General features: G+C 40.0%; 4 protein-coding genes across 7 annotated transcripts; 1 reads left to right on the forward strand and 3 right to left on the reverse strand.

Moving 5' to 3' along the window:
- The first annotated feature begins 1,037 nt into the window (after positions 1-1,037).
- dcaf8 (DDB1 and CUL4 associated factor 8) lies at positions 1,038-10,325 on the forward strand. Of its 3 annotated transcripts, none has more exons than XM_061695002.1 (13): positions 1,038-1,260; positions 1,647-1,702; positions 1,776-1,859; positions 2,629-3,266; positions 4,538-4,678; positions 4,759-4,853; positions 5,479-5,589; positions 5,934-6,064; positions 6,382-6,489; positions 6,566-6,696; positions 7,858-7,977; positions 8,057-8,173; positions 8,287-10,325. In XM_061695002.1, the coding sequence occupies exons 2-13, from the start codon at positions 1,666-1,668 to the stop codon at positions 8,392-8,394; spliced, it is 1,821 nt and encodes a 606-aa protein (XP_061550986.1). In that variant the 5' UTR covers positions 1,038-1,260; positions 1,647-1,665; the 3' UTR covers positions 8,395-10,325. The 3 variants fall into 3 exon arrangements, 2 of the variants coding, with proteins under 2 accessions (XP_061550986.1, XP_061550985.1); XR_009769717.1 differs by lacking the exon at positions 1,038-1,260 and having other exon boundaries at positions 1,615-1,702; positions 8,287-8,449; positions 9,782-10,325; XM_061695001.1 differs by lacking the exon at positions 1,038-1,260 and having other exon boundaries at positions 1,615-1,702.
- Positions 10,326-11,616: 1,291 nt separating this feature from the next.
- On the reverse strand, positions 11,617-19,401 carry ndc1 (NDC1 transmembrane nucleoporin). The gene is made up of 18 exons (XM_061694717.1): positions 19,288-19,401; positions 18,446-18,566; positions 18,256-18,357; positions 16,769-16,943; positions 16,578-16,704; positions 16,399-16,507; positions 15,605-15,656; positions 15,396-15,528; positions 14,990-15,082; positions 14,835-14,916; positions 14,550-14,714; positions 13,550-13,804; positions 13,371-13,483; positions 13,045-13,095; positions 12,912-12,975; positions 12,735-12,835; positions 11,902-12,062; positions 11,617-11,827 (listed from the first exon to the last, which is right to left on the reverse strand). Exons 1-18 carry the CDS (start codon positions 19,324-19,326, stop codon positions 11,764-11,766), a joined length of 2,007 nt encoding a protein of 668 aa, XP_061550701.1. The 5' UTR covers positions 19,327-19,401; the 3' UTR covers positions 11,617-11,763.
- Positions 19,402-19,546: 145 nt separating this feature from the next.
- zgc:113691 (uncharacterized protein LOC503529 homolog) lies at positions 19,547-22,988 on the reverse strand. Its single transcript, XM_061694413.1, is given in 3 exon segments — positions 19,547-20,472; positions 20,475-20,841; positions 22,977-22,988. Coding segments are annotated over 3 exon segments (564 nt in total). The 3' UTR covers positions 19,547-20,287.
- On the reverse strand, positions 20,761-27,783 carry yipf1 (Yip1 domain family, member 1). 2 transcript variants are annotated; one of them, XR_009769704.1, is made up of 11 exons: positions 27,686-27,783; positions 27,335-27,449; positions 26,661-26,806; positions 26,507-26,587; positions 26,085-26,172; positions 25,871-25,987; positions 25,046-25,212; positions 24,722-24,904; positions 23,647-23,744; positions 23,355-23,471; positions 20,761-20,841 (listed from the first exon to the last, which is right to left on the reverse strand). XR_009769704.1 is itself a non-coding variant. In XM_061694718.1 (10 exons), exons 2-9 carry the CDS (start codon positions 27,366-27,368, stop codon positions 23,661-23,663), a joined length of 900 nt encoding a protein of 299 aa, XP_061550702.1. In that variant the 5' UTR covers positions 27,369-27,449; positions 27,686-27,783; the 3' UTR covers positions 21,865-23,471; positions 23,647-23,660. The 2 variants fall into 2 exon arrangements, 1 of the variants encoding a protein (XP_061550702.1); XM_061694718.1 differs by lacking the exon at positions 20,761-20,841 and having other exon boundaries at positions 21,865-23,471.
- Between the last annotated feature and the right edge of the window lie 207 nt (positions 27,784-27,990).

The following is a 27,990-nucleotide window of genomic DNA, read 5'->3' on the forward strand; positions in this document are numbered from 1 at the left end:
GTTATTGTTAAATACGTATTTTCTCTAACATGAGCACACAAACACACACAGAGATTGTAATCCCCCCCCATTAATTATTGCTCAAAGTTTTGGGGTCCCTTGAAAAAAAAAAAAGTCCAACCAAAATAAAATTAACTAAATCGTCAAAACAAAACAGAAGTCACTAAACAAACGCTCGCGCGTGTGTATCTAGTGTTGTGACAGGCGAGCGTATACAAAATAAATGACTTAAAGAGAAAGAGACGGGAAGGAAACCAGAATTAGCAATACTAGAGCTTTTATTTTTAAACTTGCTCGTATGTATTCTGCTGCTACTTTCGGGTAGAAACATTTTGAGTCGGTAACCGGAAACCAACCAAAATAAAATGAAAACTGAACTTTCAAAACATGAACAGAAGTCGATTAAAAAATTAAATTAAAAAATACTCGTGCAGTTATACCGCGACCTAATGGTGTGCATTAAACATGACACGTGATCATAAACGTAGTTAAAAGGCGAAAAAGAACTAAGTAACCGTGAGCTATTATCAAGATTTGTTGAAATGGTTTTCTTAATCTAATAACTTACTCTTTTTTTGTGTAAAAGTCAATATAAAAAGAAAAGTTAAAGTGAAGTGTTCACGTCAAACTGCAGTTGTTAGCGATTTTTACACGAGTTTGAAGTCATTTAATCACTTCCTGTTTGTGTTACATTTTTATATGTTTTTCCCACAGCAGCGACGTTGGATTTATACTATCAATTATTACATTTTACGATGAAATCAAATGAGGAAAAAAAGAGTAACCGATGGATTTCCGCTTTTCAATTGCTACTTCCGGGTTTAAAAACAACTCCAATAATAGACGCTGAATTACCAAAACATAAAAATAATTAGGTTTTTTTATGTTGTGGAAAATAAAATTCAGACCGAAAAAAAACAATAAACCACGGGTTCTTTTTTGTCTTTTTCCTTCACTTTCGCAGCTGCTACTTCCGGGTTTAGGCAAAACATCATGTACTACGTCATCGGAAGTCTCCCCCCCCCGCTCCTCAAAATAGAAGCAAAACCGTCAAAACATAAACAGAGCAGTCGACCTTGTTTGAACGCCGCTTCATTGGTTTTCTGAGAACTTGACGCACAATGCGGCGTCTTTTGTGCCACATTCTGACCGGCCGAGGCGCGGTGTGACGATCGCTAAGCTGCCAAATAAAAGATTAAAAGGACTGAGCTGAAAGAGAGAAAAAAAAGAAGAACTACGCTGTCGGGCCTGCGAGTCGAGGTAAAAAAAAAAAAAATGCTAAAGCTAAGTTAGCTGCAGCGTGTGCGTGTTGTGTGACCAAACAGGTGTTTGCAACAACAACAGAAATGACAGCTGCGTTTTAGTCGCTATTTTGCCACCCGCGCGGAGGCTAACTAGCTACATGCTAACATCAGCGGGCCTGAAAACGTCAAACCGAGTTTTAACGATGCCGTCACAAAGAGTGCGAGGATAAATTGGATGGAATTAGCCCGCTTGGTTAGCCCGACTAGCAGACTGCATGCGCCTTCGCACGCACACACACACGCACACACACAACGGGGGTGACAATGCTTGACTTTTTAAAGTCCACTTGAGCACTTTTGACACACCTGGATGACTTTGCCCTCCTCTGACGTGTGTAACAGACTCGCCTTCACGGACGTCATGGCGGAAACTGAAGGCAAATCTGCAGCGCTCAACGGTAAGTCGACTGCAAAACCACCTGTGGTGGCCTTTTAGGCTCGTTTCCGACCGCTTTTTGGTCCTTTTTATAGGGGCCTCTGGGGAGGAAGAAGCCGGGGGAGATCAACAGAAAGACGGGGAAGCCTGTGGGAGCAAAGATGGGGCCAAACACACTGGTAAATCCCATTTTATTGGACTCCTATTTTTCTGCAAATTACAATTTACAAATGACATACAAACTCCCAACTTCATTTAAATGCTCTAAAGCGTATGTTTTTTTAAACAGCTTTTCGGATTTGCAAATGTTTTTTTTTTTTTTTTTTTTTTTTTTTTTTTAAATAAATAAACACCAAACATCTTTGTTTTCACAATGAAACAAAAAGTACACTGAGTTCCCAATCTTAGGAGCACGTCTTATAAAGCTCAATGAAAACATAAACCAATAAATAGCTCCCTAAAGTTTTCTCCAGTGGTTTTCCCAAAAATTCAATATTACTGAAGTTTTACTTTTTCTTTGTTTCAGTTTCAATTTCAAATTCAAACAAAACTAAAAACGTAGGGAGTGCCACAGGTTAGCAACTGCTCATAAAGTTAACTGAGACTTTAAATCAATAATTCCCTGAAGTTTACCCAGTTGTAAATTGAGTTCTTATTGGGCTTCGTATTAAAAAAATGCAGAATATTGGCCGATATTAGGCCCTGTCAGTAATCAGTATTTCTATAGTAAGAACGTCACATTTCAAAGGTAAACCGTGAACGTTAAAGATTAAAAACAAGCAAAAACTACACTGCCAAGTCAGCTGTGTTTAGTGCAGATGTAAAGAGACTCATCTCCCAGGCACACACCACTATATTTTCACTGCGTTTCTTTTCTGAGCCCAACACTGAAATGTCCAACTTTCATGAATGCAGCACTAACCTCCATTTGTATTGTTTTACTTTAAGACAATGGAGAGGCGTCGGGTGACGGGATCGCGCTAGAAAGCGAGCTGGATGAGGAGGAAAACGAGGAGGAGGAAGAGACAGACAGCATGGATGGCAGCGGCCTCTTTTCCCTGACTGAGGACGGCGAACGAGAGAGCGAGGGAGGCGGACCAGAGAGGGCGAAGGATGGCGGAAGAAGGGCCGCCCGGAAGAGGAACAGACCCTGCGGCGGTGGTGCCGGCAACAACAACAATCGGTCCTCCAGCTCGGACGAGGACGACGAAGAGGAGCTGAAAGACGAGGAGGAAGAGGAGGACGAGGAGGACAACGACGAGGCGATGGAGGCATGGCTGGGCGCCGAGCTGCGGGACCTGCGCGGGCCGGCGTGGCGCGCCATCCCCTCGCTGCGCTGCCGTGAGATTGGCCGGGACTCGCGGCAGTTCGTGAGGCGCGTGTGCGGCGCCCGCGGCCTGGTGCAGAGGCTGGAGTTGCAGGGCCGGCTGGAGAGGCACTCGGGCTGCGTCAACACGTTGCACTTCAACCCGTCGGGCACGCGCCTGGCGTCCGGCAGCGACGACCTCCGCGTGGTCATCTGGGACTGGGCCATCCGGCGTGCCGAGCTGGAGTTCGACAGCGGGCACAAGAGCAACGTCTTTCAGGTGAGGGGGCGGAACACCTTCATTGGCTCTACAAGACACAAGGCTCACAATTGAACACAAACAGGAGGTAACCTCTGGATAGTACATGCCTTTAAAAAAAGTCAAACCCACAATCCTCAACAAAGTAACTTGAAACTGACGAGACTGGAATTTGCTAAAAGCCGCAATTCTTCTGGGAGAATGTTTTTGTGACGGTTGTGGATTTTTCTTTCTTCAACAAAAGAGTACCAACAGTTTTGCCTGTGCCGTGTGTACGAAGAAAAGAACACTGTGCCTACTGTGAAACAAACTGCAGGCTCCGTTAGCTTCCGGTGCTGCTTTTCTAAAAATCCAACATGGGGTGTCTTGAACCTGTGCTGGGTAAGGAGAGCAAAGAAATGTCAAGACTGTCAAAAGCCACATTTGTATAACGATATAGAAGTAACCAAAATAAAGCAAAGCTACATGCCCTTTGACAGATGTTGCAATTTTTTAAAATGTACATTTTGATTGTCATTTAACTCAATTATAATTTCACATATAGCATTTTACTTTTGTTTTAATATAGTTTAAATTGTATTCTAATATTTCTTAAGGTAAATTACATGTAATTCATTTATTTCTACATCCACTAAGGTGTTTGCAGAGTGATAATGTGACCTAGTAGTGTTTTATAGCTGTTGCTGGAATTAATGTAGTATATTGTCGGGCTGTAACTATTACAAGAAAACTTGACTGATTTGACAATGATTCAATTACCAAAAAAAAAAATCTATGCCTGGACGATTACGGGAAAAATAATAAGAAAAATTGCAATACTGATTAGTAAACCCAAATATTCATCGCTTCTAATGCAACATTTTTGTTAGTCTGTCTATAGGGTTTTCCATTACGTGTTAGCATTAAGCTGGCAATGTTTCTAAAATGTAGTGTTGTGTTTAAATATATAATGTGTGTAATTATTTTGTTGTGTGTTTATGATAGAGAGGGAACAGGAAGCTCACTTAGAGGCGTTTTATCTGTATTTATAGAATACGTTGTGTGGTGTATTATCAGACTAATATAAAGCAACACTGCTCGCCATTTGAAGAGACTTTTCTACATCAGGACAAGTTCCATTTCTGGGTTTATATTATCATGACACAAGTCCTCGTTTCCAGCACTGCTAACTTATTGTGTTAGCGTTGCAGAAAAAGAAGTACTTGTAGAGTTAATCCTTTAGAGATGCTTAGTCAAGTCTCAGATTTGGACATCGCACGTACTTATTTATTTATTTATTTATTTTTCTCCAGGCGAAGTTCCTACCTCACAGTGGCGACTCCACCCTGGCCATGTGCGCCCGGGACGGTCAGATCCGTGTGGCAGAGCTGTCCGCCACCCAGCGCTGCAAGAACACCAAGAGGGTGGCGCAGCACAAAGGGGCCGCACACAAGGTCCAGTTGCACCTCCGCCCACATTTCGGAACGTGCCGACAAGACGTTGTCTCTGATCGTTTCTTTTGTTTTTGTATCAGTTGGCCCTGGAGCCCGACTCTCCGTGCTCCTTCCTGTCTGCGGGAGAGGACGCCATGGTGTTCGGAATCGATCTGCGGCTCGACCGCCCCGCCAAGTGAGTGCTGGTGTGTCATCTGAAACAGTGTTTTTCTCGTGTCGCCCACGAGCAAAAAAAAAAAAAGCTTCATCACGACATGATTCCCCCCCCCCCATTGAAATGAAGGAAAATGCCATTAATTCACTCCAGCCCCGCCCCAAAAAAAATGGTCATGTCTTTTTTAATAAGGAAAATAACACTCTGTATTATTGTACTTTGCAAAGACATACAGTAATGACATAATTAAATAGAATGTAAAGAATTAAACATTGACATTATGCTGCTCCTTCTGGTGTGTGCGCCTTTGCCCCCTTGGGGCAGTATAATACAGACAGAGATTCACAAATTGACTCGGTAAGCTTCGGTAATATTATTAGTCATTTTTTGCAATGGATAAAGAATATACTGTATGCCTGTGGGTATTGCTATATTACCACTATACATATATTGCGCCACCATTTGTGTTCAAATAGCTGTTAGCTAAATTGTTACAATGCCATGACACCGATACTATTTGTTAGCCCGTCTATGTTGTTTTACATTGTTTGTTAGCATTTAGCTAAAGGACTTTATGAAGGCAAAGGAATGAGTTTGATGGGCTAACAACTGTTAAAACTTCCCTCCCCTTCGCTTTGGTTGACAGCAAGCTTGCGGTGGTGAAGGAGGGTGACAAAAAAGTGGGCCTCTACACCATCTTCGTCAACCCGGCCAAGACGCAGCACTTTGCGGTCGGTGGGAGGGATCAGTATGTCCGGTACGTATGCTTATTGGACGCTGCCATGATGATGTAAGAATGCAGCCCTTAGCCCAGTGTGCTCAGGCCAAAGCTATGTCTAATGTAAAAATATTGCTTTGGCACTATCTTGTGGCAACTTGGTGACAAGGACCTATGTTGAAGTTTTCTTTTAGTCAGGCTGTAAAATTGTCTAATCGAAAAAAAAAGTGCTTTAGATCCATAAAGGAACAAAGATATATTATTTGTAGCAAATAAATAATCCTTTTCAGACCAATTAATTGTAACTGGATCATTTTCACGCACGAATGTGCCGCGGCACGGTGGTTAGGATCACTGCCCTCGACGTCATTGTTGTTCCGTAGGATTTACGACCAGAGGAAGATCAACGAGAACGACAACAATGGCGTGCTGAAGAAGTTCTGCCCGTCGCATCTGGTGTCCAGCGAGTCCAAAACCAACATCACCTGTCTGGTGTACAGTCACGACGGCACAGGTACACACCCCGAAAAAACACGGACAGTACAGTATGTAAATGGAAAAATGATGGTTTTACACTGAACCCCGTTTGGATTGATTTATTTACTGTGGTCTATAAAAACACAAAGAATTATCAGCAAAGCATCAACACCATGCATCTAGCATGCACGCGATCTTGAACCTATGTTACATAAATGACTGTATTCAGTAGTTCACTTATTCAAGACAAACAAACCACCTTCACATAAGGCTCATCAATAGTATTGTTTAGCAAATCTGCGAATGCCGAAGAGTAAATATGCAGGGCTTCACACTTTATTATCTTTTATTTAGAGCTGCTAACGAGTTACAACGACGAGGACATCTATCTGTTTGACTCCAACCACAGCGACGGCGCAGACTACTGCAGAAGATACAAGGGACACCGCAACAATGCCACAGGTGAGGCGACACGTCCACCCAAACGCGTATCAGTAGCCTTCAACTCACATTTTGTTTTTGTTGTTGTTTTTTGCAGTGAAGGGCGTCAACTTCTACGGGCCGTGCAGCGAGTTTGTGGTGAGCGGCAGCGACTGCGGACACATTTACCTGTGGGACAAACACTCGGCCCGCATCGTCCAGTTCATGGAAGGCGACAGAGGCGGAGTGGTGAGCATAGCCTGTCCCATTACCATGAGGGATTATGGGTAAAAGTCGCACCATGCTGTTTATATTAAAGTACTAACGCCAGGGTGGTTTCGGTACGACCGTCCTGACGGAGCCCACCTGTTGATGCAGGATTGGGATTCACGGCACCTGCAGGAAAGGCAGCACCGTGTAGCACTCCATTACCAGAGCATTTCTTTTGTTTGTTTTTGTAGATTTAAATTAAGTTTTGTAAAATTATTTCCATCAGTTTTACTGTTGTAAAACTGATTCTCCTCATTAGTGTCGTAGGTTTTAATGAATATATTTGAGCTAAAATACAAAAACATCCGTAGATTAATATTTTCTTAAGCTAAATCATCCGTTCATTCGTCTAATTTTATTTTTACATTTTGAAATATGACTCATAACTTTGACTCATACATTTTTAATATGATTATATTAAAAAAAATACTATTTTTTTCAATTCAATAAGTTGTATTATTTTAATTTTAATGTTTTTTAAATGTATGTATTTTCTTCTTTTAGTTGAATTTATTGGAGTTAATTCAATTTTAATTTTAAATATTTATATGAAAAAAGCTTTTTTGCTTATTTAAAGCTTTTTTTAATCATTTTAAGTCATGTTGAATAAATGAGGATTTATTTTATATTTTTAATTTCATCAAATAACAATGTTATTTGTATTTAATTTGATTTTAAATGAATTTTTTCAAATATATTTAACATGAACATATACATTCAATATTTCTATTTTTAATTTATAAATTCTAATTATATCGTTTTCATAAAGGTACATGTATTTGTTATTTTTAATTGCATATTTTATATATCCTTGTCATCCAGTTCATTCACTTTTATAAGCAAAAAAAATTTTGGATAAAAAGGGAAAAGAACATAAATTTGTTGTCCAAAGTTTGTAATCTTTGTGTCCAAAAAAAAAAAAAAGAAGAAAACTAAAATATTTTTGACAATAATGAAAAAAAAGATATTTTTTGCTTTTAATTTTGTTTCCGAAGTAATGCCCCTAAAGTTTCTGTTACAAAGGTACATCAAAATAAATATATTGTCCAAATGTCAATTTTTGTGTTTAAAGGAATAAAAATGTTTTGGATAAGAACGGTTCAGTTTTCCCCAATTTTTTTGTTTTGCGATTTTGCACAGGTGAACTGCTTGGAGCCGCACCCCCACCTGCCCGGCATGGCCACCAGCGGCCTGGACCACGACATCAAGCTGTGGGCCCCCACCGCCGAGAGCCCCACTGGACTCAAGGGCCTCAAAGAGGTATCGGCTTCTCACCTGAGGTTCATTTAACCACCTGCACTTGAACCCAAACGGGGCTTTGTTTGTGGCGCACCTGAAGGTGATGAAGAAGAACAAGCGAGAGCGCGACGAGGATAGCGTGCGGCACGGCGACCAGTACGACACCCAGCTGCTGTGGTTCCTGATGAGACACATGAGGAACCGACGGCCCCCGAGGGTGAGCCAGAGGAGATTCTTTGCCACGTTCTACTGGTGTACCTAACGAAATGTCCATATATCCGTATAAATGAGCTCACCCGGCTCGCTTTCTGTCGTCTCGTCTCCATCCAGACCCGGCGCGAGGGGGCCGACGCTGACACAGACGAGTCCTGGAGCTCGCCGGACACCTCCGATGAAGAGGAGGGGGGTCCGGACCATGTCCAGTGCATGTCCTCATGAGCCACACACGCACACACGCTCATATATACTACAGACACTGTCCGATAAAAAGCAGGTATGTCCACGTTTTGTGTCCCCCAAAAAAAAAAAACCCCCAACAGAAATGCTTTTGATAACAAGGGAAAAAAATCCACTAAAAGTTGGACAAGTAGAACCCCACCCCAGCAAATTTGTTGAACAAATTTTGTGATTTTTGGGTCAGGAAAAAAAATACAAAAATGTTTTGGACAATGAAGACAATTCAAAATTTGGTGTACAAATTTTGTGATTGATTGTGTCTTTAAAAAAAACAAAAAAAGACAAATTGTTTGTCCGTATAAACAAAACAAAATGTTTCAGACCATAGATTTAAGAGAAAAACATAACAGAAAAAAGTGTTTTGTGTATAAATAAACCCCCCAACAAATATGTTTTAGACAATAAGAAAATAAATTAGCAAATTTTGTGTTTTTGTTTTATTGAATCCAAAACTACAAAAAGAAAGGAATGGGGGGACTGGTGATTTTGTGTCCAAAAGAATGTTTTGGGCAATAAGAGGGGAAAAAAAGACAAAATTTGCTGTCCAAATATGGTAGTTTGCATCTCGAATTTGTAATTTTTCTCTTTAAATAAATAAATAAATAAAAATCTAAATTTGGAGATGCATGTTTTTCATTTGACAGTGAGGATACATATATTGGATTATACAGTGCAATTTCGTTTGCCCTGAAATTGTTGAACACAGGCAAGGATTACTGCATCGTCGTCGCTGTCCATTAAAATCATGTATGTCTAGATTTTGAGTCCACTCCCAAAAAACACAATAATGTTTCAGGCAATTTATGAATACAAAACAGAAAAATGGTTGTGATTTTTGTCCAAAAATGTTTCGGCCCGTAAGGGGGGCGTGACGGAGACGGAATATTTTATCACCACACACATATTTGGGACAATGGAATTTTTTTTTTTTTTTTTTTTTTTTTTTTTTACCCCCCCCACTAAACTTGGGCGCTACATGCTTTTCATTGGACAACCATGATACATAAATTCACTCTTTTACACACTGGCACACATACAAATCAGCCATAGTGATGGCGCAGGACGCTGGCCGCTGTACGAAGACGTCAAGTTGTTTCCGATGTCTCGTTTTTCTGACTGCTGCCTCCAAATGTTCACCAGCACGTAGCCGCCCTCCTTCCCATCGGAGTGATCAAGTTCGATCCCTGCCACATTGCTGTCCCCCCCCCCCCAAACTACTGAGTGCACTTTGAATCAGGGATGTTGCAGTTTGACACATGCACTAAAAAGAGTGATTTTTCTGTTTTGTCGGGGGTCTTTTTGTTTCGCAACACTTGTATTTCTTTTCCCCCTACTTAAGCTTCTTCCTGTTGCCTCCATCTTTTGACAGGAAGTTCCGCTCGCCTCCTTCACTGCATACACCACGGATCGGATTTGGTAAACCTTGAGAAGGTGGGTCACGTACGGCCCCCAGTTGCTAAATTACAAGCAGCTGATAGGCTGGAATTGGGGGCAGGGGATTTTAGGGAGGGAGGTGGTCTCTTTGGACAGTGTGCTTGCCCGTTCTTTGTGGTGTGAGAGCGATTGAAGCGCGGCTTTTTTTTTTCTCGTTTTCTGAGAACTCTTAGTCGAATTGTACATATATAAATATGAAAACTGTATAAAAAAAAATAAACATTTAGAAGACGCTGTTTGATGTCACACAAGGTTGATTGGTTAACACTGCAGATGTTTATATTGGATACAGAGCCAACATGCACCCTTATGTTCTAACTGTCCTTTACAGTATTAAAGAAAGGTTCCATTGTAAACAGTACTGTGTTTCATTTTGAGAACTGAATTCAAACTATCCCATCCACAGGCTTATCATAGATCTGATTCTGTTGGAATTCTGTTGAAGAATTTGTGCAATAAAACAAAAACGGTACTCTTGATGCTACTTGTCATCCTGTTTGGTATTACACAAATGTCTCATTAAACTGACTGATGTAATAGTGATGAGATTCCTGTTGCTAGGTGTTATTTTAAAGGAATTCAGAATAAAAAATAAAAAAAAAAAGCCATGATAGATGCAGTAAATTAAGAAGGTGAAAAAGTTGTGTGATATGCAGACATGAATCTGTACGCACTTTCCTTTGTGGCTGACCGCTACCCTCTGGAATGAAGCATCAAGAAATTAACCATTAGTCCAACCAATGGCTGAAGTGTTACAATGCTTCATGAAGCTTCATCTCACCATCACTAGTTTTACCTTTGCCAGGTACCTAATAAAAGAAGCTGGATTTGACGACTGCACTAATTTGCCGATCCAGTTTCAAAACCCAAATTTGAGACTGTTAGCTTTGCATATTGCATCAAAGGGCCCCAAGCCAACTAGCGAGGATTCACAAGGGCCACTTCAGTTTAGTTTTTTTTTGTCATTAAAATTTCAAGGCCTTCCAGGTTTTAATGTCTTCGAGACATAATAGAAGTACTATTACTGAGAAAGCATATTTCTTTTTCAATGGAACAAATCTGTCATCAGCATAACAGTGAAAGGAAAATCCACACATTTTCAGGATGGAACCTAAGGGCAGCAAATATGAGGAGGAGTGGACCCAAAATTGAACCCTGTGGAGCTGCATAGGGCAGTGGAGCCGTGTGGAACTACCAACTCATACACATACGCAGTTCTGTTCGCCAGATAGGACCTAAACCACTCCAGTGCACTACCACTAATGTCCAGAGTGCTGTAACTTGGCCAAGAGGAAGGATAATGTGGTCTCTAATCTAGCTGTTCACTATTGTCTTCAAAACAAAAAAAAACCCATCCAGACTTTCAATCTTGAGGCGTCAAAATGCTGCACTGTTACGGTCACTTTTCAGACACCGACGCATTCAACAGTTAATAATTTTGTCCTCAAGCTATTTTTACCACTAACTTGGTTAATGGCTACAGATGACATGTGGACAGACCAATTGTATACATTTTGTGAAAAACTATGAAGTCGACCGCATTAGGACGTTAATAGATTTGGTGATGAAAAAGGGGTTTTCCTGAGACAATTAGTTATTATTATATTTTTAGATTTGGTATTATTGGAAATGACCTCCAGTTTCCCTTTGTTGAACAAAAAAAACAACAAAACATAAAATCAATTTATTGAAACACGGACCATTAAGACCCCATACCTCATTTAATATTTGCAATGAAACCTGAAAACGCATTTTTTTTTAACATCCTTTTTATTTAACAAATCAAAAACAACTAAGCTAGTATGTACAATCAGGTGTCTGACCTGTGAGCTTACTATTCCCTGCTCTCTCGTACAAATAAAAGCATCCAACGTGTGCTCCTTGACAGCATGATGGAGATAGATGAATATTAAAAAGTTACTCCTTGTAGTGCAGGAAGTGCTGCAACCTCTTGCGGTGCTCTGCGGACATGTCAATGGCACTGAAGGGGCGCAAAAGTAACACGTTACTATGTACGTGCGGAAAGACTACAGTACTGACAGAAAAGCGACTCACTTCAGGTGATCTCCGAAGGTGGTGGTGATTCGGTATATGGCTGTCTTGAGCGCGGCCCTGAGAGCGAAGCGCAGCGTCTTGTAGGCCAGCTCGCCCATGCCGCCTGCCGTCCTCACGGGCTTAGTGGAGGCGTGAGGCAGCTTAAAGTGTCGGTCCACTGCCTGCGGACAAATCGTGGGGTTGCTTTTGACACTTGTTTCTATTTAAATAAATAAAATAAGTCCTAGCTTTACACCTGTGTGACAGAAACGTTGACATTTTATATGTAATGCAGAGTAGTGATTTAGAAACTCAAGTGCTGTTTTCTTGAATTCCCCGGACAAATGCCAATGATTCACATTTCACGATGCCAAACCTATAAAAATCGTTTTGAGGGATGCAGCCTTGTGCGGCCGCACATATCAGAAACTGCCAGTGGTGTTCTCTCTCCATGTCTCTCAGGCTTCTTCAAAGGGTGAGTAGTTTTATTTTTTTTGTTTTTGTTTTACAATGAGGCGATTACCTTCTCCTTACATTTGTATGACCGCAAATAAATATTAAATGTCCAGTACATAAAATTGTTTACTTTGTTGCTTTATGTTATTCTTTACAATAAACAAACTTATTATTTAAAAAAAGTAAATTCAAAGTTTCTGTAAAATTATTTTTTAACTTGTATTTTTATTTCCAATATTTTTTTATACATGAATACATTTTAAGCAACCAGCTTTAATTAAAAAAATTTTTTTTTTAATTAAAAAAAAGCTAAATCAATGATGCAACAAATATTTCAAGACTCACAATGTAAATGCCAGATTAAAGAACGCCCCTCGTCTAGTAGCTAGAAAGCTGACCTCTTGCAGGAGCAGCATACAGCTAAGGATGCTGGGTAACGTCGTCTGCACCACGCCAAAGTGGTCCTCTGAGAAGGAGGCTTGCACCAGGTAGGACAGTCCTGGAAAGCGATCAATCACATGGTAAACATCGTGTGTCATCCATGTTGACCGGGAGGTGAAAACGTTATCGTTTACCTTCCAACGCCCAAATGTGGGCCTGGCTGTCGGCAAAGAGCGCTTCACTGGAGGCTTCTGGAAGCTGCAAAACAAAGAACCTTCAGCATTCCCGTGAAAGATAGTGAATAGTGGTGTAATGTCCTGAGCTCACCTTGTTGAACAAATATGCTACCAGCACACGCTTGGACAGGAAGATCTTAATCTGGATGGGGCAAGATTAGCGTTTAAATGGAGATGTAATGGCTTTTCATGTATAAAAAGGTCACCGCAGCCATTTTGTGTGATTCACAACAACATTTTATAAATACCTTGTCTGCCAATTCCATAAATTACAGCGGAGGAAAGGCAGTAACAAATACGGACGGGGGGGGGAACTACGTGAAAAGGTGATGGCAGTGAAGATTTGCTAAAGTACGTTTATACTCATCTAAAGTGATGTGGCCCCAGTAGAATGCAAGGAAGAACTAAAGTATGTACCTGTTCTTTCCTGTTATGGAGGAACTGGGCCAAAAGACTGGGTTGGGGGGCTTCTTGCTTGGGAGTGGGCGCTGGGGCTGCACAGAGCTGCGGGCTGCTGTTGGACTGGGAATCTGGACGGAGAAGGTGGCGGAATGAATACAAGTTAACCGCGAGCTCCGCCGTGTACATCCCCTTACCTGTGGAGGTGGACCACAGCCTGGGGGCCCTCCTCATGACGTGGGGGCTTTGCACGGCACCGTGCCACGGCGAGCCCTGGTCCACGGGCGCAGTGAGACGCCGCAGACCGGGCGAGGCGAAAGGGCTGTCCAGGATTGGCGGGGTGAAAGGAGCAGTCAGGGGGCTCGGCGCAGTCCGGGCAAAGACCGACCCTGGCGTCTTGACCAGGAAGCTGGTGGGCCTTGGACTTATCAGATCCTCCACACCAGAAGAAACTTTTACAGTTTAAAAAGAAGACAAGTACAAGTCTTTACACAGATTATGTCCAATGGATGCCCAAAAGAAGACCCCAGTGGAGGGAGGAGTACTTTAGAGAGGCCCAACAACACTGAACACATCAAATAGGAACCCTATAGTTGCAGGAACTACAAGTACCAAGAACTAAAAGTCCCTAGAACTACAAAAAAAAATCCCTGTAACTATGAGTAGAACTACACATACCACAAAGTAAAAGACTGAAGAACTACACATACAATGAACTACAACTCCCTGAAACCACAAGTATTAACAACAAAAGGTCCATGGAACTATAAGTACCAAGAATGAAAAGTTCTTGGAACAATAAATCGCTGAAACTTCCAACGTTTCCTGGAACTACAAATGTTCAGGACGACACAAACTGTCCTCCTGCTCAAAGGCGGGCCTTATTTGTCATGATTTCAGAGTCTTATTTTACATACATGGTGATTTTTTTTTATTCATTTAAATTTGGCAAGCTTAGATTTTTTTCTAATTTATCTAAAATATATATGTTTTGTCCTACATTTTAATGGCAATGTTCAATATGCTTTATAGTTCAAAGTGAACTGTACTTAAAAAGGATGTGCTTCAATTATTGTGCTCTAATACCATTATATCAGTGGCATAAAAAACAACAACAACAATACTATCATTTATGGTGAAAGTTTTCGGGAAAATAAATGGCCCTAAAAAAACTTGACAGGCCAAGAGACGACGTACCCGACGACGAGCCGGACGAGGTCTTCAGTTCGCTTCCCGACGAAAGCGACTTGGCCCTGCCGTTGGTGGCCACGCTGTCGTGGTACGCCACGAGTCGCTGGGTCAGGTCGGTCAGAAGCGACTGACACTCCTTGCTGATGGCGTTCCAGTTGTGTGGATGTCCACCTGACGGAAAGAGGTAACAGGATGGTCATTTTCATCATGGTAGATTACGTTAAAAACTAGAAAAAAAAGTGTGTGGGGGCCGGGGGGGGGATAATAATAAATCATTGTGCAGAAACAAACCTGGCTGACTCAGACTGAACACCTCGCCGCGTCGTAATGGTGAATGCTGAGAGAGCAGCGCCAAGTCCTGTAGGGCGAGGAACTGTTTGGCAGAGAGACTTGAGGTTAAATTCCAAATATGCCAAAGGGCTTCTGGAGGAAAGCTGATGGGATACTTTTAATATGGCCGGCTGTGGGTCAGACAGAACTCTGGGAAGACACTGGCGCACGTCCTCTGTGAAAGATGACTGCACTGGGAAACTGTAGTCCTGCAAGCACAGAGGAAATAAAGTGGGATTCATGTCATTTCTGTTCAATCATTAAGGTGACTACGGCAGAACATTGTAACATTGCCTGATATTACCCCCAGTGTCAAATGACAAGAGCCTCTTGAACAAAAACAGGAACTTTACCCTAAGAACTTTTGCAGCACTATTGTGTGGTTGGACCAACAAGTACAGCCTGTGCCTTCTACATAGAACCCAGTGAAGGCAGGACTGTGTACTGCCACTATGGCACCCTGCCATCAGATAATTAGATGTCGTGAATAATGCAGTGGCACCCAAATACACATACACACACCTCAGTGATAAAAATCCTGAAGAGGAGCAGGGCGATGTACCAGGTGAAGAGGAGGAAGGTGGCGCTGATCCACAGGTGGTAGAGCAGGGACAAGTCCAGTAGTCCACCGATGGTGTCCAGTAGGTGGGAAGAACTGAAGGGGGGAAAGCGAAGATTCGTGAATATTAATAAGCACTGTGCGAGGGCGACCGTTGAGAAAATGCGCTGACCTGGTCACGTGAAGGTTAAACATTTTACAGATCCACTCTCTCGGGATGTATCCTGTCAACAAATAGAAGAACAAGGCAGTGACAATATAAAGTGTTTGTTATTTACAAAAAGAAAAGAAAAAAAATAACTTTTTTAAAAAATGGCATTATATCAGAATGGTGCCGAAGCAACAAGTTTTGAGGGACATTTCATTTTAAAAAAACGGTAAAAATTATTTTTCTGTAATTTCAGGTATTTATAAAAAAAAAAAAAAAAAAAAAAAAAAAAAAAAAAAAAAAAAAGAACTTTAACATAACATTTAACATTATTGTGTACAGTTAAATATACATTATTATTATGATGTGTTTAATAGGAGCATAATAAGAAAATTAAAAGGGAAAAAAAACCACACCCACAAAATCCCACAATTAAATTCAGGACCAGGGGTGTGAAATAATTTTACCAATAAAAAACAAAAGTGTTACCACTAAATGCAACATTTTAATTTGTTTTCAAATTTAGGATTGTTAATTAAAAATGTTTTTAGTTTGTATTCTATGTCATAAAATACAAAAAATACATATATCATAATAACCATAACTCAAAAGGAGTAAGACAAAGTCAGTTAAATAATACTTTTTATTTTAATAAAGTAAAGGTATCATAGTGGAAATAATTAAGTTAAAATAATACCACTTAATCCAAAAACATATTTATAATTTTCACTTATTTTGAATTTAGGTGGAGTTTGGTGTTCAGAGAATTACATTTACCTGTTGTAAACTCACACAATGAGTGAAGAGAGGTAACTTACCCAAAAAGAAATAGGCGACAATGTAGTTCCTGATGGAGTAAAGCGCTTGGGTGGCGCTGCACTTTACCACCAGCGGCAAGGATCCCTTAAAACGAAGGTACTTGTATTGCTGAAGAGCAAAGGGAGGATTCAAATAGTGGATACAAACTTTGTCAAGACTTGTCCAACGGTACACGTACCTGAACCGTGTGGAACGACACATAGTTCATGTTGTGGACGACGCCAAACAGAGTGTGGGAGAAGCCCACAAAAGCGCCCGCCAGCAGCAGGATGAGGTGGTATTCGTTCAGACACACCTGAGGGGGACTGAAGGACGCTTATTAGTGACGTGTTAGCGGCTAGCTTACGCGTGGCGGTGCGATTGACCTACCCGTCGCTGAGGCCGCACGGGTAGCCCAGAACCTCGTAGCGCCCCCCGATGGTGACGGCGGCACACCAGGCTACGATGATGCCCATTACGCAGTGGAGCAGGGAGTTGGCCACATGACGCGGGTGCAGCAGCTGACCCAACAAGGCGATTTTGGAGCAGGCGACGGTGGGGATGACTAAGAGCAAGCGGAACACAAATCGACATCCACAAGGACGTTTTGCTTTTTCTTTGGCTTTTTGGTCTTCGCTCTTTTCTGTGTGTGTGTGAGAAACTACTACAGGAGCGTACCGGTGATGGTAACCAAGTCGAAAAAAGTGTAATGATAACTAATTCTCTACAATAATCTTTCTCACATAATTGATTTGAAAAACTTTAAAAAATGACAACCGTTCTCGCTAAAATTACGTTTTTTCCTCCTCCCAAAAACTTAAACCTATCATTTTTTTATCTTTTAAGCAACAAAAATCCTTGTAAAGTTATGAATTTTCTCATAAAATCTTTTTCTTTTAAACATTTTTTCTCTCAGTCATTTCTATCACTTCTTGCAATATTACAACTTGATCATTGTAAAAATACTAACAACAAATATGACTTACTTACTGTAGAATAATGTTTTTTTTTGGGGCCATAAATATTACAACTTTCTTTTTACAATATTACTTTATCGATCTAAAAGTAATACTTTTACCCTTGAGGACATTTATAAAATCACAACTTTATTTTCAGTCAAATTATGACTTTATTCTCGTATTTACTCTTGTGACTACACATTTCATTCTTGTACAGTTAATAATTTTTTCTTGAAAAATATTTTCCTCTCAAAATGACAATTCCTGTACAATATTTTTTTTTTTTTAAACTTATTACATAGTTTTAAAAAAAATCTAAATCTCATGAAATTTGAACTTTTCTCTAATTTTCTCTCATTAAAATTTAGACATTTTCCTCAAAATTAAACCTTAGTGTAGCATTATGTAATTTATGTACAATTGATTTTTGTCCTAAAATTAAACTAATGTAGCTGTTCAGTTTAAAAAAAATTCTCAATTTTATCTAAAAAAAAAAACTAACACTACAATCTATCCAAGTAATAGTTCTACAATTGATACTTTTTTTCATAAATGACTTTCCGATCATAGAATTACAACTATTTCCGTACAATTAAAAAAATAATAACAATCATGGAAAATTACACCATAATTTATTTTCATGAAATATAATTCCAGAAGCACAATTAATTCCATTACATACACAGATCAACATTACTAAGTGAATGCCAACGTAACTAGCTTGTATACGAAAGCTAAAACTAGCATAGAAATGACCTTTCCATTAAGCGTCTGTCTTCAGAGGGTGAATATTTTTTATATTTTATTTTAAGCTGCAAACCCCAATAGAAGATGTCTGATAAACAGACACATACACAAGACACAATTCACATTCATTCACACTGTCACATCACATTGTCAGATTTGAACCCCGCTCACCTGTATAATACTCAAAGATCAAGAAGCCCACCATGGTGGTGACACCGCAAAGCAGGATGAAGGAGAAAATGCCGCTGGCGGTTCCCATGAAGGACACACATTCTGAACGGGGAAGACATTTTGATGTTACAGAGGTTATAAATGACAGCTGGGATGTTTAAAAAATAATAATAAATGGTGACTGACTCACCTGATAGTGTCTGGATGGGGTGGAGAGGACTGAATCTGCTGAGGATGACAAAAACTGCTGTGGTGGGCGGCAACAGCAATACGGTCCAGGCTATGCTGGCTGCAGCTCTCCAACAAATCACCTATATACAGTACAGGGTTCACCAAAAGTAGTCGTAAAAATGTTTTCTTTTATTAAATTTAATTCTAAGATTTCATCGTGGCAGAATTAGGGTTTCAAAACAGGATTTCTAGCCTGGTTTAAGGTTTGTAGTTGGGTTTTACCATGGTTTCATACCAGGGTTAGGATTGTAAATGATGGATAAGGTTTCAAATAGGTTTTCAGATTGGTGACGGAATTAGGGTTTCAAAACAGGATTTCTAGCCTGGTTTGAGGTTAGCAGTTGGGGTTACCATGGTTTCATACCAGGGTTAGGATTGTAAACAATGGATAAGGTTTCAAATAGGTTTTCTGAGTGTTTCCTTGCCCGGATGTGGGTTGTTGGCCAGAGTTGATTTTAGCGAACGCTGGGTCTTTGATGTCTTTTGTTTCAGATTCTTGAGGGTTTAGTATACATAAACCTGACTTGACAACTTCATGACAGCTAGTGCAACGCTACTTACTTAAATTATCTTTCCTAGCAAAACCGTCAAAGACTGTCCGACATCTGGTATATTTCTGCAATGTCAGGCGGTGAAATATACACTTAAAAGACGCGAAATGACTGTAGTGTTGAGCTTCCACTCGGATAACTCACCTATACTAGCAAAAACACATACATTAGTCTACTGGCTAGCATGTTAGCGAACGCGGTTCGTATTAAGAAACAAAAGCTGGGCTTTTTATGACACAAAGCGACTCACCTTGCGAACAAACCAACAACTTTGACCCGCAGAAAACATTGCGGAGAGCGTTAAGTTACTTCTTCTTTCTTCATCAAAACTTCCAAGTTTCCATCATGCCGCCGCGCCACTTTCGTTCAAAGGACCTCCAGAAGGACCCCATCTCCGCGAAGGTTTCCACATATCTGCCTGCTTAAAAGCGACCTTTAAATACCGTTTTTATTATCATAAGGATGATGTAAGGACTACCTTGAGGCATGTCGAGACCAGTTTGAAGAAAGTGTTTTATAGTTTTTACAAGTAACGGTACATTTGTGATATTTCACTAACTTTTTACACAAGGCATCGCGAAAAGCATACACAAATAAAAACTGCTGTTTAAATCATAAGGCAATTTACTACATTTCTAGACAATGGGAGATGCTTTATTCATGAATCAGTGGTTAATCCCTCCACAGAAGCTGGTGGTTTATAGACACGGTCTTTGTTCAATTGCCTGTCATTGTGTTAATAGAAATGTTATGTATCACAAGTAGTGCGGCAGCTAACAATTGTTTTCATATTGATTATTCTGTTTATTATTTTGATGAATTTTTCATTTCCACCGCTTTATTCAAACAGAAGTCAGTGCAGAAAATGAACAATCATAAATTGATTTTGATCTAGTTCCCGATTTGGTCTGTAACATGTCAGAAAATAGACCAAAAAGTGGATCTTTGTTTTTCAAAGTAAAAGCAGATGTTTGCATTTTTGTTTTTTATTAACCGCAAAGAAAATGATGCAGTCTGCTTTCACTACAGAAATCTGAAAATATTTACTGTTGAGAGGCTGAAATGAAGAGGATTTGGACAATTTAAAGTTCAGCAATGCTGCCTAATGATTCATTATCAAAATAGTTCTCCATTAATTTAAAAATGGATTAGTTGACAAGTAATCATACCAGTACTGGGTATGGGCGAGTACTCAAGTGAATATTCGTACTGATCAGTCTGAAAAAAGTAGTATCAAGCATCCCCACTATTTATGAATTAGTTGTACTTTCATCAAGCATTAAAGACTTGTTGTCGTTATGATAAGTGGCAAAGCTCGGTCTATCCAATGCGGTCTTTGCGTCGCCAGTCTTGGTCTCGAAGGCATCGACCGGAAGCTTTTGGGAGGCACTGATGGACATATCCGTCTGAACAGCCTTCTGGGTGAAAAGTTTTTCTGCGGGATGGCGGGCAGGGCCTGCTGCTCCCGCTGGAGCCTCTTGTCCTCCCACAGCTTGAGCAGACGCCGCTGGTTATTGGTCATGTCCTTGCGGTTCTGCTGCAGAGAGGCAACCCACTCCTCCAGCAGCGTCTTGGACGTGACGGCGTTTGCCAGCTCGGACGTCAATTCGTCCACGGTCAGGCTCAGCTCGGCCGCCTTCTCTATCAGGACGTCGCACGCCCGCTCCTTCTCGTGCGGGTCGTTGACGACGTCCTTGGTGGTCTTGCCGTGGAACCTGGTGCTGCACTCGAGGCCGATCTCCTTGCGGAGGGCCTTGACTTGCTTCCTCAGCTCCTTGTTGTCCGCCGTCAGGGTCTTGAGCTTCTGTAGTACAAATTTTGCTTCTTACAAAAACTCCTCAAGTGGTCACCCGCGAGCTCGACACAGAGGCGCTTGGGATTGCTCTCACGGGGTTTGTGCCGAGCTGCCGTGTGTAACTCAAAGCTGGTGGCTAGGATGACCGCTAATTAGGCCGCCAGCTTCCTACGCTGACGTTTCCAGTCACACCATTTATTTTTCCTATTTGCCTAATGGAGCCCAAAAACGTAAAAATTATTAAATTTAGTCTGAAGCAGGTCTGGGAGCCTCAGAGTGCTGACATTCTTCTACACAGGGAGCATCCAACATAACAATTATAACATTCTTCCATGAAGTAATAAGAAATTACAACTTGATTCTTGCACCATGACAATTGTTAAATCTCATAGACTTGTTTTTGTTGAATTCATATTTTTCTTCATTAAATTACAAATATTGTTGTAAAATTACTTATTTTTTCTTCTTAAAATGAATACTTAATCCTTGTAACATTACAACTTTAACATAAAAATTGTGACTTTTCTCATCATAATACAATATTTTCCATTAGTCTCATGAAATGTACCTTAAATTATAAAAATGAAATTAAATTAACTTTAATATTTTTGTAGTAAATTACCTAAATTCAAAAATGATGTGACAACTATTAAACTGTTTTCTTATTTAAAAATATTCTTCATATTATTCTCAATTGTATTCCTGTACAATGAATACTTAACAATTGTAAAATTACAACGGCATTCTTGTATAATAACTTTTTTAATTTTTTTTTTTTAATCTTGCAAAATTAAGACTTTACACCTAAAAATGTCACTTTTTTCTCATATTTCAGTTCATTCCGCTACGAGTCATAATATTTTCTTGTAAAATGTTTACTTTAATCTCATAGAATGCTAACTGTATTGTTGTAAAATTAAACATTTTGTTCTCGCACATTTTATCATTATTTACGGAGTAAAAAAAAAAAAAATCCAGATAAACTAATGACTATTCTTTAAAAATGCTATTTGACTTAATTCTTGTAGGTTTTGTTGTTGTTGTTCTTTTTTTTGCTCACCAAAAACAAAACATTTAATTGCATCCAATGGCTGAGAGTGAAAATATTCTCTCCAGGAAGCCTTGTTGTGGCACACACCACATGCCCTCAGATGGTGCGTTGGCAGTTAAGATGGATGAGCATACAAGCAGCAACCGGCAAATGTCACATTTATAAGCTACGACTTACAGGCGCTCGCCTAAATATTTAAAATGTTGAAATGTCCCTGCGGTCTTAGATGCACTCGGCTGCTGCTGATTAACAAGGACGAGTCACTTAGCCTGTTATTCATTTGACTTAGTGTTTATTTGATGCAACTGTCCAAGTCACTGGTGTCTAAAACTGCAGTCACAATGATAGATATTTATTTGTAACTTCTGATTTATAAATTGAACATTTCCATTAGCTAGTCCATATGTTTTTAAAAAAATGTAGTCCTTCAATCAGCAAATGTGAATTATTAAATAAAAGATGCAAATTTACAATTGCTTTTCGTGTGAACATGTATAAGGCCAACACAGAAAAGAACAACAAAACAAAAACAAAACAAAAAATCTGAAAAAAGTCAATGTTACAAGAGTAAAGTCAGAATATTCCAAGACTTAAGTTGTAATATTACAGAAAATAAGTAAGAAAATAAAAGATTTTTTTTTTTTTTTTTTTTTTACAAAAAATAAGTAAATAATGGATCACGATGTTGTATTTTTATGAAAAAACAAAACCGGAATGTACAAACATAGTCGCAATATAAGGAAAAATTCCCAGTTTTAAATTTGAGTAAACTTTTTTTCTTGTAATTACAAATCACCGTAATAATATGACTTCTTGTCGGATTATGACTTAATTAATGTAAAATTAAATCTTTCTTGTATTATTACATCTTTACTCTTGTAAAATTAGGACTTTATTCTTGTAATTCTGACTTTATATAATGGGAATATTACCACTATAAAGCAATAAAGTCAAGTACAGAGAATATAATCAAGCAAAAAAAATTATGTATTTTTTAAGAAAAAAAAAGACATTACAAGAATAAAGTTGAAATATTAGAAGGATAACGTTGTCATAAAGGTGCGGAAAAAAAATCTCCTTGTAGAATTCCGACTTTGACATTCATCTTCATATTACAAGTTTATTCTTCAAAAATTACAACTTTATCCTGGTAATATGATTTTACTCTCACAACCTTTTTTTCTGCAACATTGTGACTTTTTTCCTCAAAGTTATGACAACTTTTTTCTATAATTCCGATTTACACTTGTCATTGCTTCAGTGTGGCCCTAATACACTTCCATACTTTTGTCGACATTAATAGTACTAGTAAAGAAAATTAAATACATCCATTCAGTATGGACAATTCCATGGTCTGCTGTCCAAATCCCGCAACCATAATATTCACCCAAAATTTATTTTGTCGCGTTTTGGCTATAAATGGAAATCCATATTGTCACACCACACCCCGTCCCCATTAGAAAGAACATACTTGGTAGCGGTGCACTAAGCCCACCCCTCACAGTAGATTATGAGGTGAAATCCAGACGGCCCATGACTTCATCGCCACACCGCAACCCGATTCTCTCGATTAAGGCAACAGGAGACGCTGCAATTTGGGAGAGGGAAAGAAACACAACACATAGTGGACACTTGCTTTGGCAAGGAGAAATCATGTCGAGGAAGTGCCGTGTCGGATGTTGTGCGTGTTCAAACACTAAGGACGTGAAACAGTAGGCCGCTGGGGCATGAAAGGGGGGTGAAAAAATTTTTTATGTATGTACCTTGAAACACCTTCTCATGTCGTGTGCGGGTGGACCACTGCTGTCGCCGTCAGTTTGTCGGGCGCTGGCACCGGTTCTGCTTCGCTGAAGAAATACGCCTAATATGGAGGAACACAACAAAGAAGTAAACGGCGGGTCAACCAAGCAGACATCGGCATTAACGGAGGAGACCAATTACGCCGATGGGAGCGGACACGCGACACCCCTCGCGCGGGATCTTGACAGTGGACATCGTCATTTTCCCCATGACCAGCGTGACACTGTCATTTCCGCACAAACCAAGTGTAATGAATCTAAAGCTTCAATGCGTCAGTGACTATATACATATTTGACATTTGGACTTTGAGCTGTCTTTTTTGTGTGGAAGAAGACTTAACTTTTCATAATCTGCATCTTTTGTTGAGCATTTGAGTCCATCCGTCTGCGCTCTTACTGGCTTGATTTTGAGACCATCTTTTTGTGCTTTTATTTTGGATTTCCACTTCCTGTTTTTGACAGCATTGTTGTCTCAGTCAGACTAACTTTGTATGAAAAAGGCCTTCTGAGTTGGACTTTTCTTGGCGTAGGCTTCTACTTCCTGTTTTTGTTCCCTTCGTAGAACTTTCAGCCAGAGATGGTATTTACCAGCTTTTTGAGGACTAAAGGACTTTGATTGAGATCATTTCTATCTGGTGTTGAGCATTTGAGACTATCTGTTTGTGCTGTTATTGGTTTGATTTTGGTAGATTATCTGTTTTTGTTGCCATGGTAGTCTTAGTGGGAGGTGGTTTTGACCAGTGTCGACATTTGATGAGGAGTACAGAGTGAAGATGTAGACCGTTTTGTTAGCTTTTTGCGACTAACTGCTAGACAGCAATGTAGCTACAGTTCAGCGACGTTCGTTATGTCTCCTCATTAGTCATTCATTTTAAGAGCGTTGTCTTGTTTTCAACATGTTCATATAACACAGGTTAAGTTCTGTGTATGTCAGTAATGCTACTTAAAACACTGGCTGGGCATTTCTTAAAGGATTTCTGATTTCGGCTATAGAACTGAGTCAAGTGGATAACTGAACAGAGTTAGAGAGCGTGTTTACTTTGCACCCGACGGCGAGCAGGACATTGAACACCACGATGGCCGACATGACTGCCGCGATAATTTTGGGCTGGTCGTCACGGACGGCGGGCCAGAAGGTGATGACCAGGACAGAGCCGGACAGGAGCAGCGCCACCAGGATGGAGAGCCACCGCAGCCACTCGAACGGGAAGATCCACAGAACCTTGTGTGGGAAAACAAAAACAAACGAGGGAACATGATCTCAGAGAGAAGATATATCATATTATTGACCAGCTTTTTGTTAAAAAAAGGACTTTGACCTTCGGTGTATTAGTTTCACAGTGTATTCAGAAGGAAAACTTACCACCGCGGGAATGTATATAGAAAGGGAGTATCCGTACACGCAGACAACCTCCATGAAGGAATATGACACCAAGTTCATTATCTTGTTGTTCCTCCATAGCAAGAAACCCCACATGGCGAGAGGGACTAGCCAAGCGTAGGTGAAGATGGCTGTCGCAGCTATGGTCACTGGGGGATAAAAAAAATAATCAGAATAAAGCTACAAGCATGTACATTTCTGCAAATAGGGGACACCTATAAATCGCTTCAGGGTGGGTCCTTCGTCTCACAGAGTCACAAACTTCGCTGCCATGCTCCGTCCACATGCATTGATGAAAACAAAAGAAATTTGCAAATATGAGATTTGCAATCTGTCTGCCGGGGGGGTAAGTTATTTATTTTCTGAACCATTTAGCAGAAAGTAGTGGATACACTGGCATAGTTCAAGCCATGCTAAATTCAGTTGCAGTTCCAACGATTTCCCCTTCGACAATCACGTTGTCAACCCGGACGCCGGCCAACATGCTAATGGGAAAAACGACACTTACAGTCAGGACTTCTTTGCATGTACTATGACTATACTACTGGTGGTGATGATGCACTGAGCATTAGAAATCTATTAAAACCATTTACAGTTACAGTTTAAACCAAATCAGCACGCTATTTACCTTTTATTAAAGGCGGACTGCTCATGACTACGGCTTTTTGTTTTTTACTACCAACAGCCTGCTGGCACAAATATATATGATGCCTCATAAGGCTTCATCTCACCATCACTACTGTCTAGCTGACAAAATAAAATAGATAATTACATTTTTACAGGACAATACATTTTTATGGCGCTTACCTTTCCCAAACTCGGGTGTATACTTGTAGTTTGGCTTGTTCAGGTTCACCAGAAAGGTGGAGATGTTTCCACTGATGGCGATGGCAAACACAAGAGTGGTGCAGATCCAAAACGGTCCTGAGAGGAGGCATGAGTGTATTAGAACATCAGCTCAATTAGTAATATCTTATATTTGCCCTAGAAACTGAAAATGAATGTGTGTTTGCATGCTGACCATAGAAATCGGGATTTCTGCGAAGGTACACGTGAATGAAGTTCTTTCCCGGCCAGGGCAGCACTGATCCGACGATTCTTTCCTTTACCTGAGAAAAATGTCAAATTGTCAGACGTTATATAAGTGGACCATACATGGAAAAATTTGTTTGTCAACAAAGTACTTGGCTGTGAGTCTTTTGTGACTGGTATTGTACATTTGAGTCTATCTATATGACCTGTTACTTGTTTTTATTTCCATTCCCATTGGCTTGACTCTCAACTGTAGCTGGTATAGTAAAGCTTTTTGTGAACAGGGGCCTTTGATTTGGATCTTCCGTAACTGAAGTGGTGCATTTGCGTCCCTCTTTACAGTCTGTTACCTATTCTACTTACATTATTACTTGCTCTTTTTAAATTGCAATTAAAAGAAGACATACATACATGGCTCGTGTCAACGTCGAAAAACTGTTGGTAGTACTCAAAAGTCCAGAAGGGGGTGTTTTTCTTCTCCCCAGAAAGAAGCTTTAAAGTTGAAAAAAATAATAATTTAATCAAAATTTTTAAAAAAATAATTTCATAACCTTAACCATCTTGCCTCAGCTTTATCATCTTCAGCCATGGGGTCTTCATTATCGACATTGGGAGTGAAACCACCGGGGGACTTCTGGTTTACAAAATCATCCTCGATGTTGATGGTGGTTGAATCTCTGTCATCTGCCATCAGATTGCTCTCTTCAAATTCTTAAATAATGACATCAAAAACACATTAGCACAACATTAACAATACTAAAATTAAGCCACACGATTGGCAGGCCATTCATTTGGTACCTTGGCCTTCAGTGGGGATTTACCTGACTAAATCCACCTCTTAATAATGCCACCATAAATAACATTGCAATTATAGAAACCATTAATACGATTCAAAAAGGCAATATAACAGCTTGCAAATGTGCCACATACTGTAAATTATCTGTAGCAGTTTGGAATCACAATTTGCCTAGTAATATGACAAAAATGCAATTTTTAATCAAAGATCTCACACTCACCAATACATGCTGATTATTACATGTATTAATGTGTGTACGCCGCTCCAGACATATTTCGCTAGTCGAAGTTAGCTTGCGCTGACCGACCAATCAGAGGAGGGGGGAGGGGGAGCTGACGTCATTGCACGCCAGCTAGCTGGCCCTCTGAGGCGAGTTTGAAATCTGATCGGTTAAAGAAACTGAACACTGCTGATACTAAGTGTTGATGAATGACGTCACCCACCTTGAAATTGAAATGGGTCGTTCGCTGACGCCATTTAAGCGGACGTACAGGGCCAACCAGTCAGTTAGGAAGTTATCGGCTTATCGGTTCAGGAGAAAGAAAAGTTGTGCTTTTGCTGTGAGGAAATACAAACAAACACGTTTCATAGGTGACTTTTGTGTCAACATAAAGGAACACTCGACAACTAAGCTAACAAGCCAGCGTTACAAGTTGGCTACTATTTAGCACGTCTAAATGCCGGAAACGAGGACGCTACGTTACATAAGCATGTTAAAGCGAAAGAAACTCTTATCCTCGTATGTACAAGAAAGCCTGACGTAAATATTTGACAAACGTAAATAAAATGCTCACTTTAACCATGAAAGCGTCCAAAAATCAGGTCCCAGCTACTAGCTTACGTTGACGGAAGCAGGAACCAGATGTGTCAGCCTTGTAAACACACTGACTTCCTGTTAGTGGTTATTCAAAATAAGTATGAATTATTTGCTATAATCGTAAATACAATGCATATTTCATGAAAGGCCAACGACGATATATTTCTCATTTATTGTAATTTTTAGCCTGCGTTCATGATAAAACAACAATGTTTCTTAGTTTACTTACTTTATTTTGGCACCACGTAATTGACACTGAAATCGCGGTGTGTTGGCCCGGCT

Source organism: Phycodurus eques, chromosome 13, assembly GCF_024500275.1.
Source record: "Phycodurus eques isolate BA_2022a chromosome 13, UOR_Pequ_1.1, whole genome shotgun sequence".
NCBI classification, from domain to species: domain Eukaryota; kingdom Metazoa; phylum Chordata; class Actinopteri; order Syngnathiformes; family Syngnathidae; genus Phycodurus; species Phycodurus eques.

Coding starts and splice junctions, on each gene's coding strand:
- dcaf8 (XM_061695001.1), top strand. CDS start 1,615: ATGACTTTGCCCTCCTCTGACGTGTGTAACAGACTCGCCTTCACGGAC. Junction 1,703..1,775: donor CAAATCTGCAGCGCTCAACG/GTAAGTCGACTG, acceptor TCCTTTTTATAG/GGGCCTCTGGGGAGGAAGAA. Junction 6,490..6,565: donor ACACCGCAACAATGCCACAG/GTGAGGCGACAC, acceptor TGTTTTTTGCAG/TGAAGGGCGTCAACTTCTAC.
- yipf1 (XM_061694718.1), bottom strand. CDS start 27,368: ATGGCGTCAGCGAACGACCCATTTCAATTTCAAG. Junction 26,588..26,660: donor CTGAAGATGATAAAGCTGAG/GCAAGATGGTTA, acceptor TCAACTTTAAAG/CTTCTTTCTGGGGAGAAGAA. Junction 25,988..26,084: donor CAGAAATCCCGATTTCTATG/GTCAGCATGCAA, acceptor GCCTCCTCTCAG/GACCGTTTTGGATCTGCACC.
- ndc1 (XM_061694717.1), bottom strand. CDS start 19,326: ATGTTTTCTGCGGGTCAAAGTTGTTGGTTTGTTCGCAAG. Junction 12,976..13,044: donor TAGCATATTTGTTCAACAAG/GTGAGCTCAGGA, acceptor TTTGTTTTGCAG/CTTCCAGAAGCCTCCAGTGA. Junction 12,836..12,911: donor CCACATTTGGGCGTTGGAAG/GTAAACGATAAC, acceptor ATCGCTTTCCAG/GACTGTCCTACCTGGTGCAA.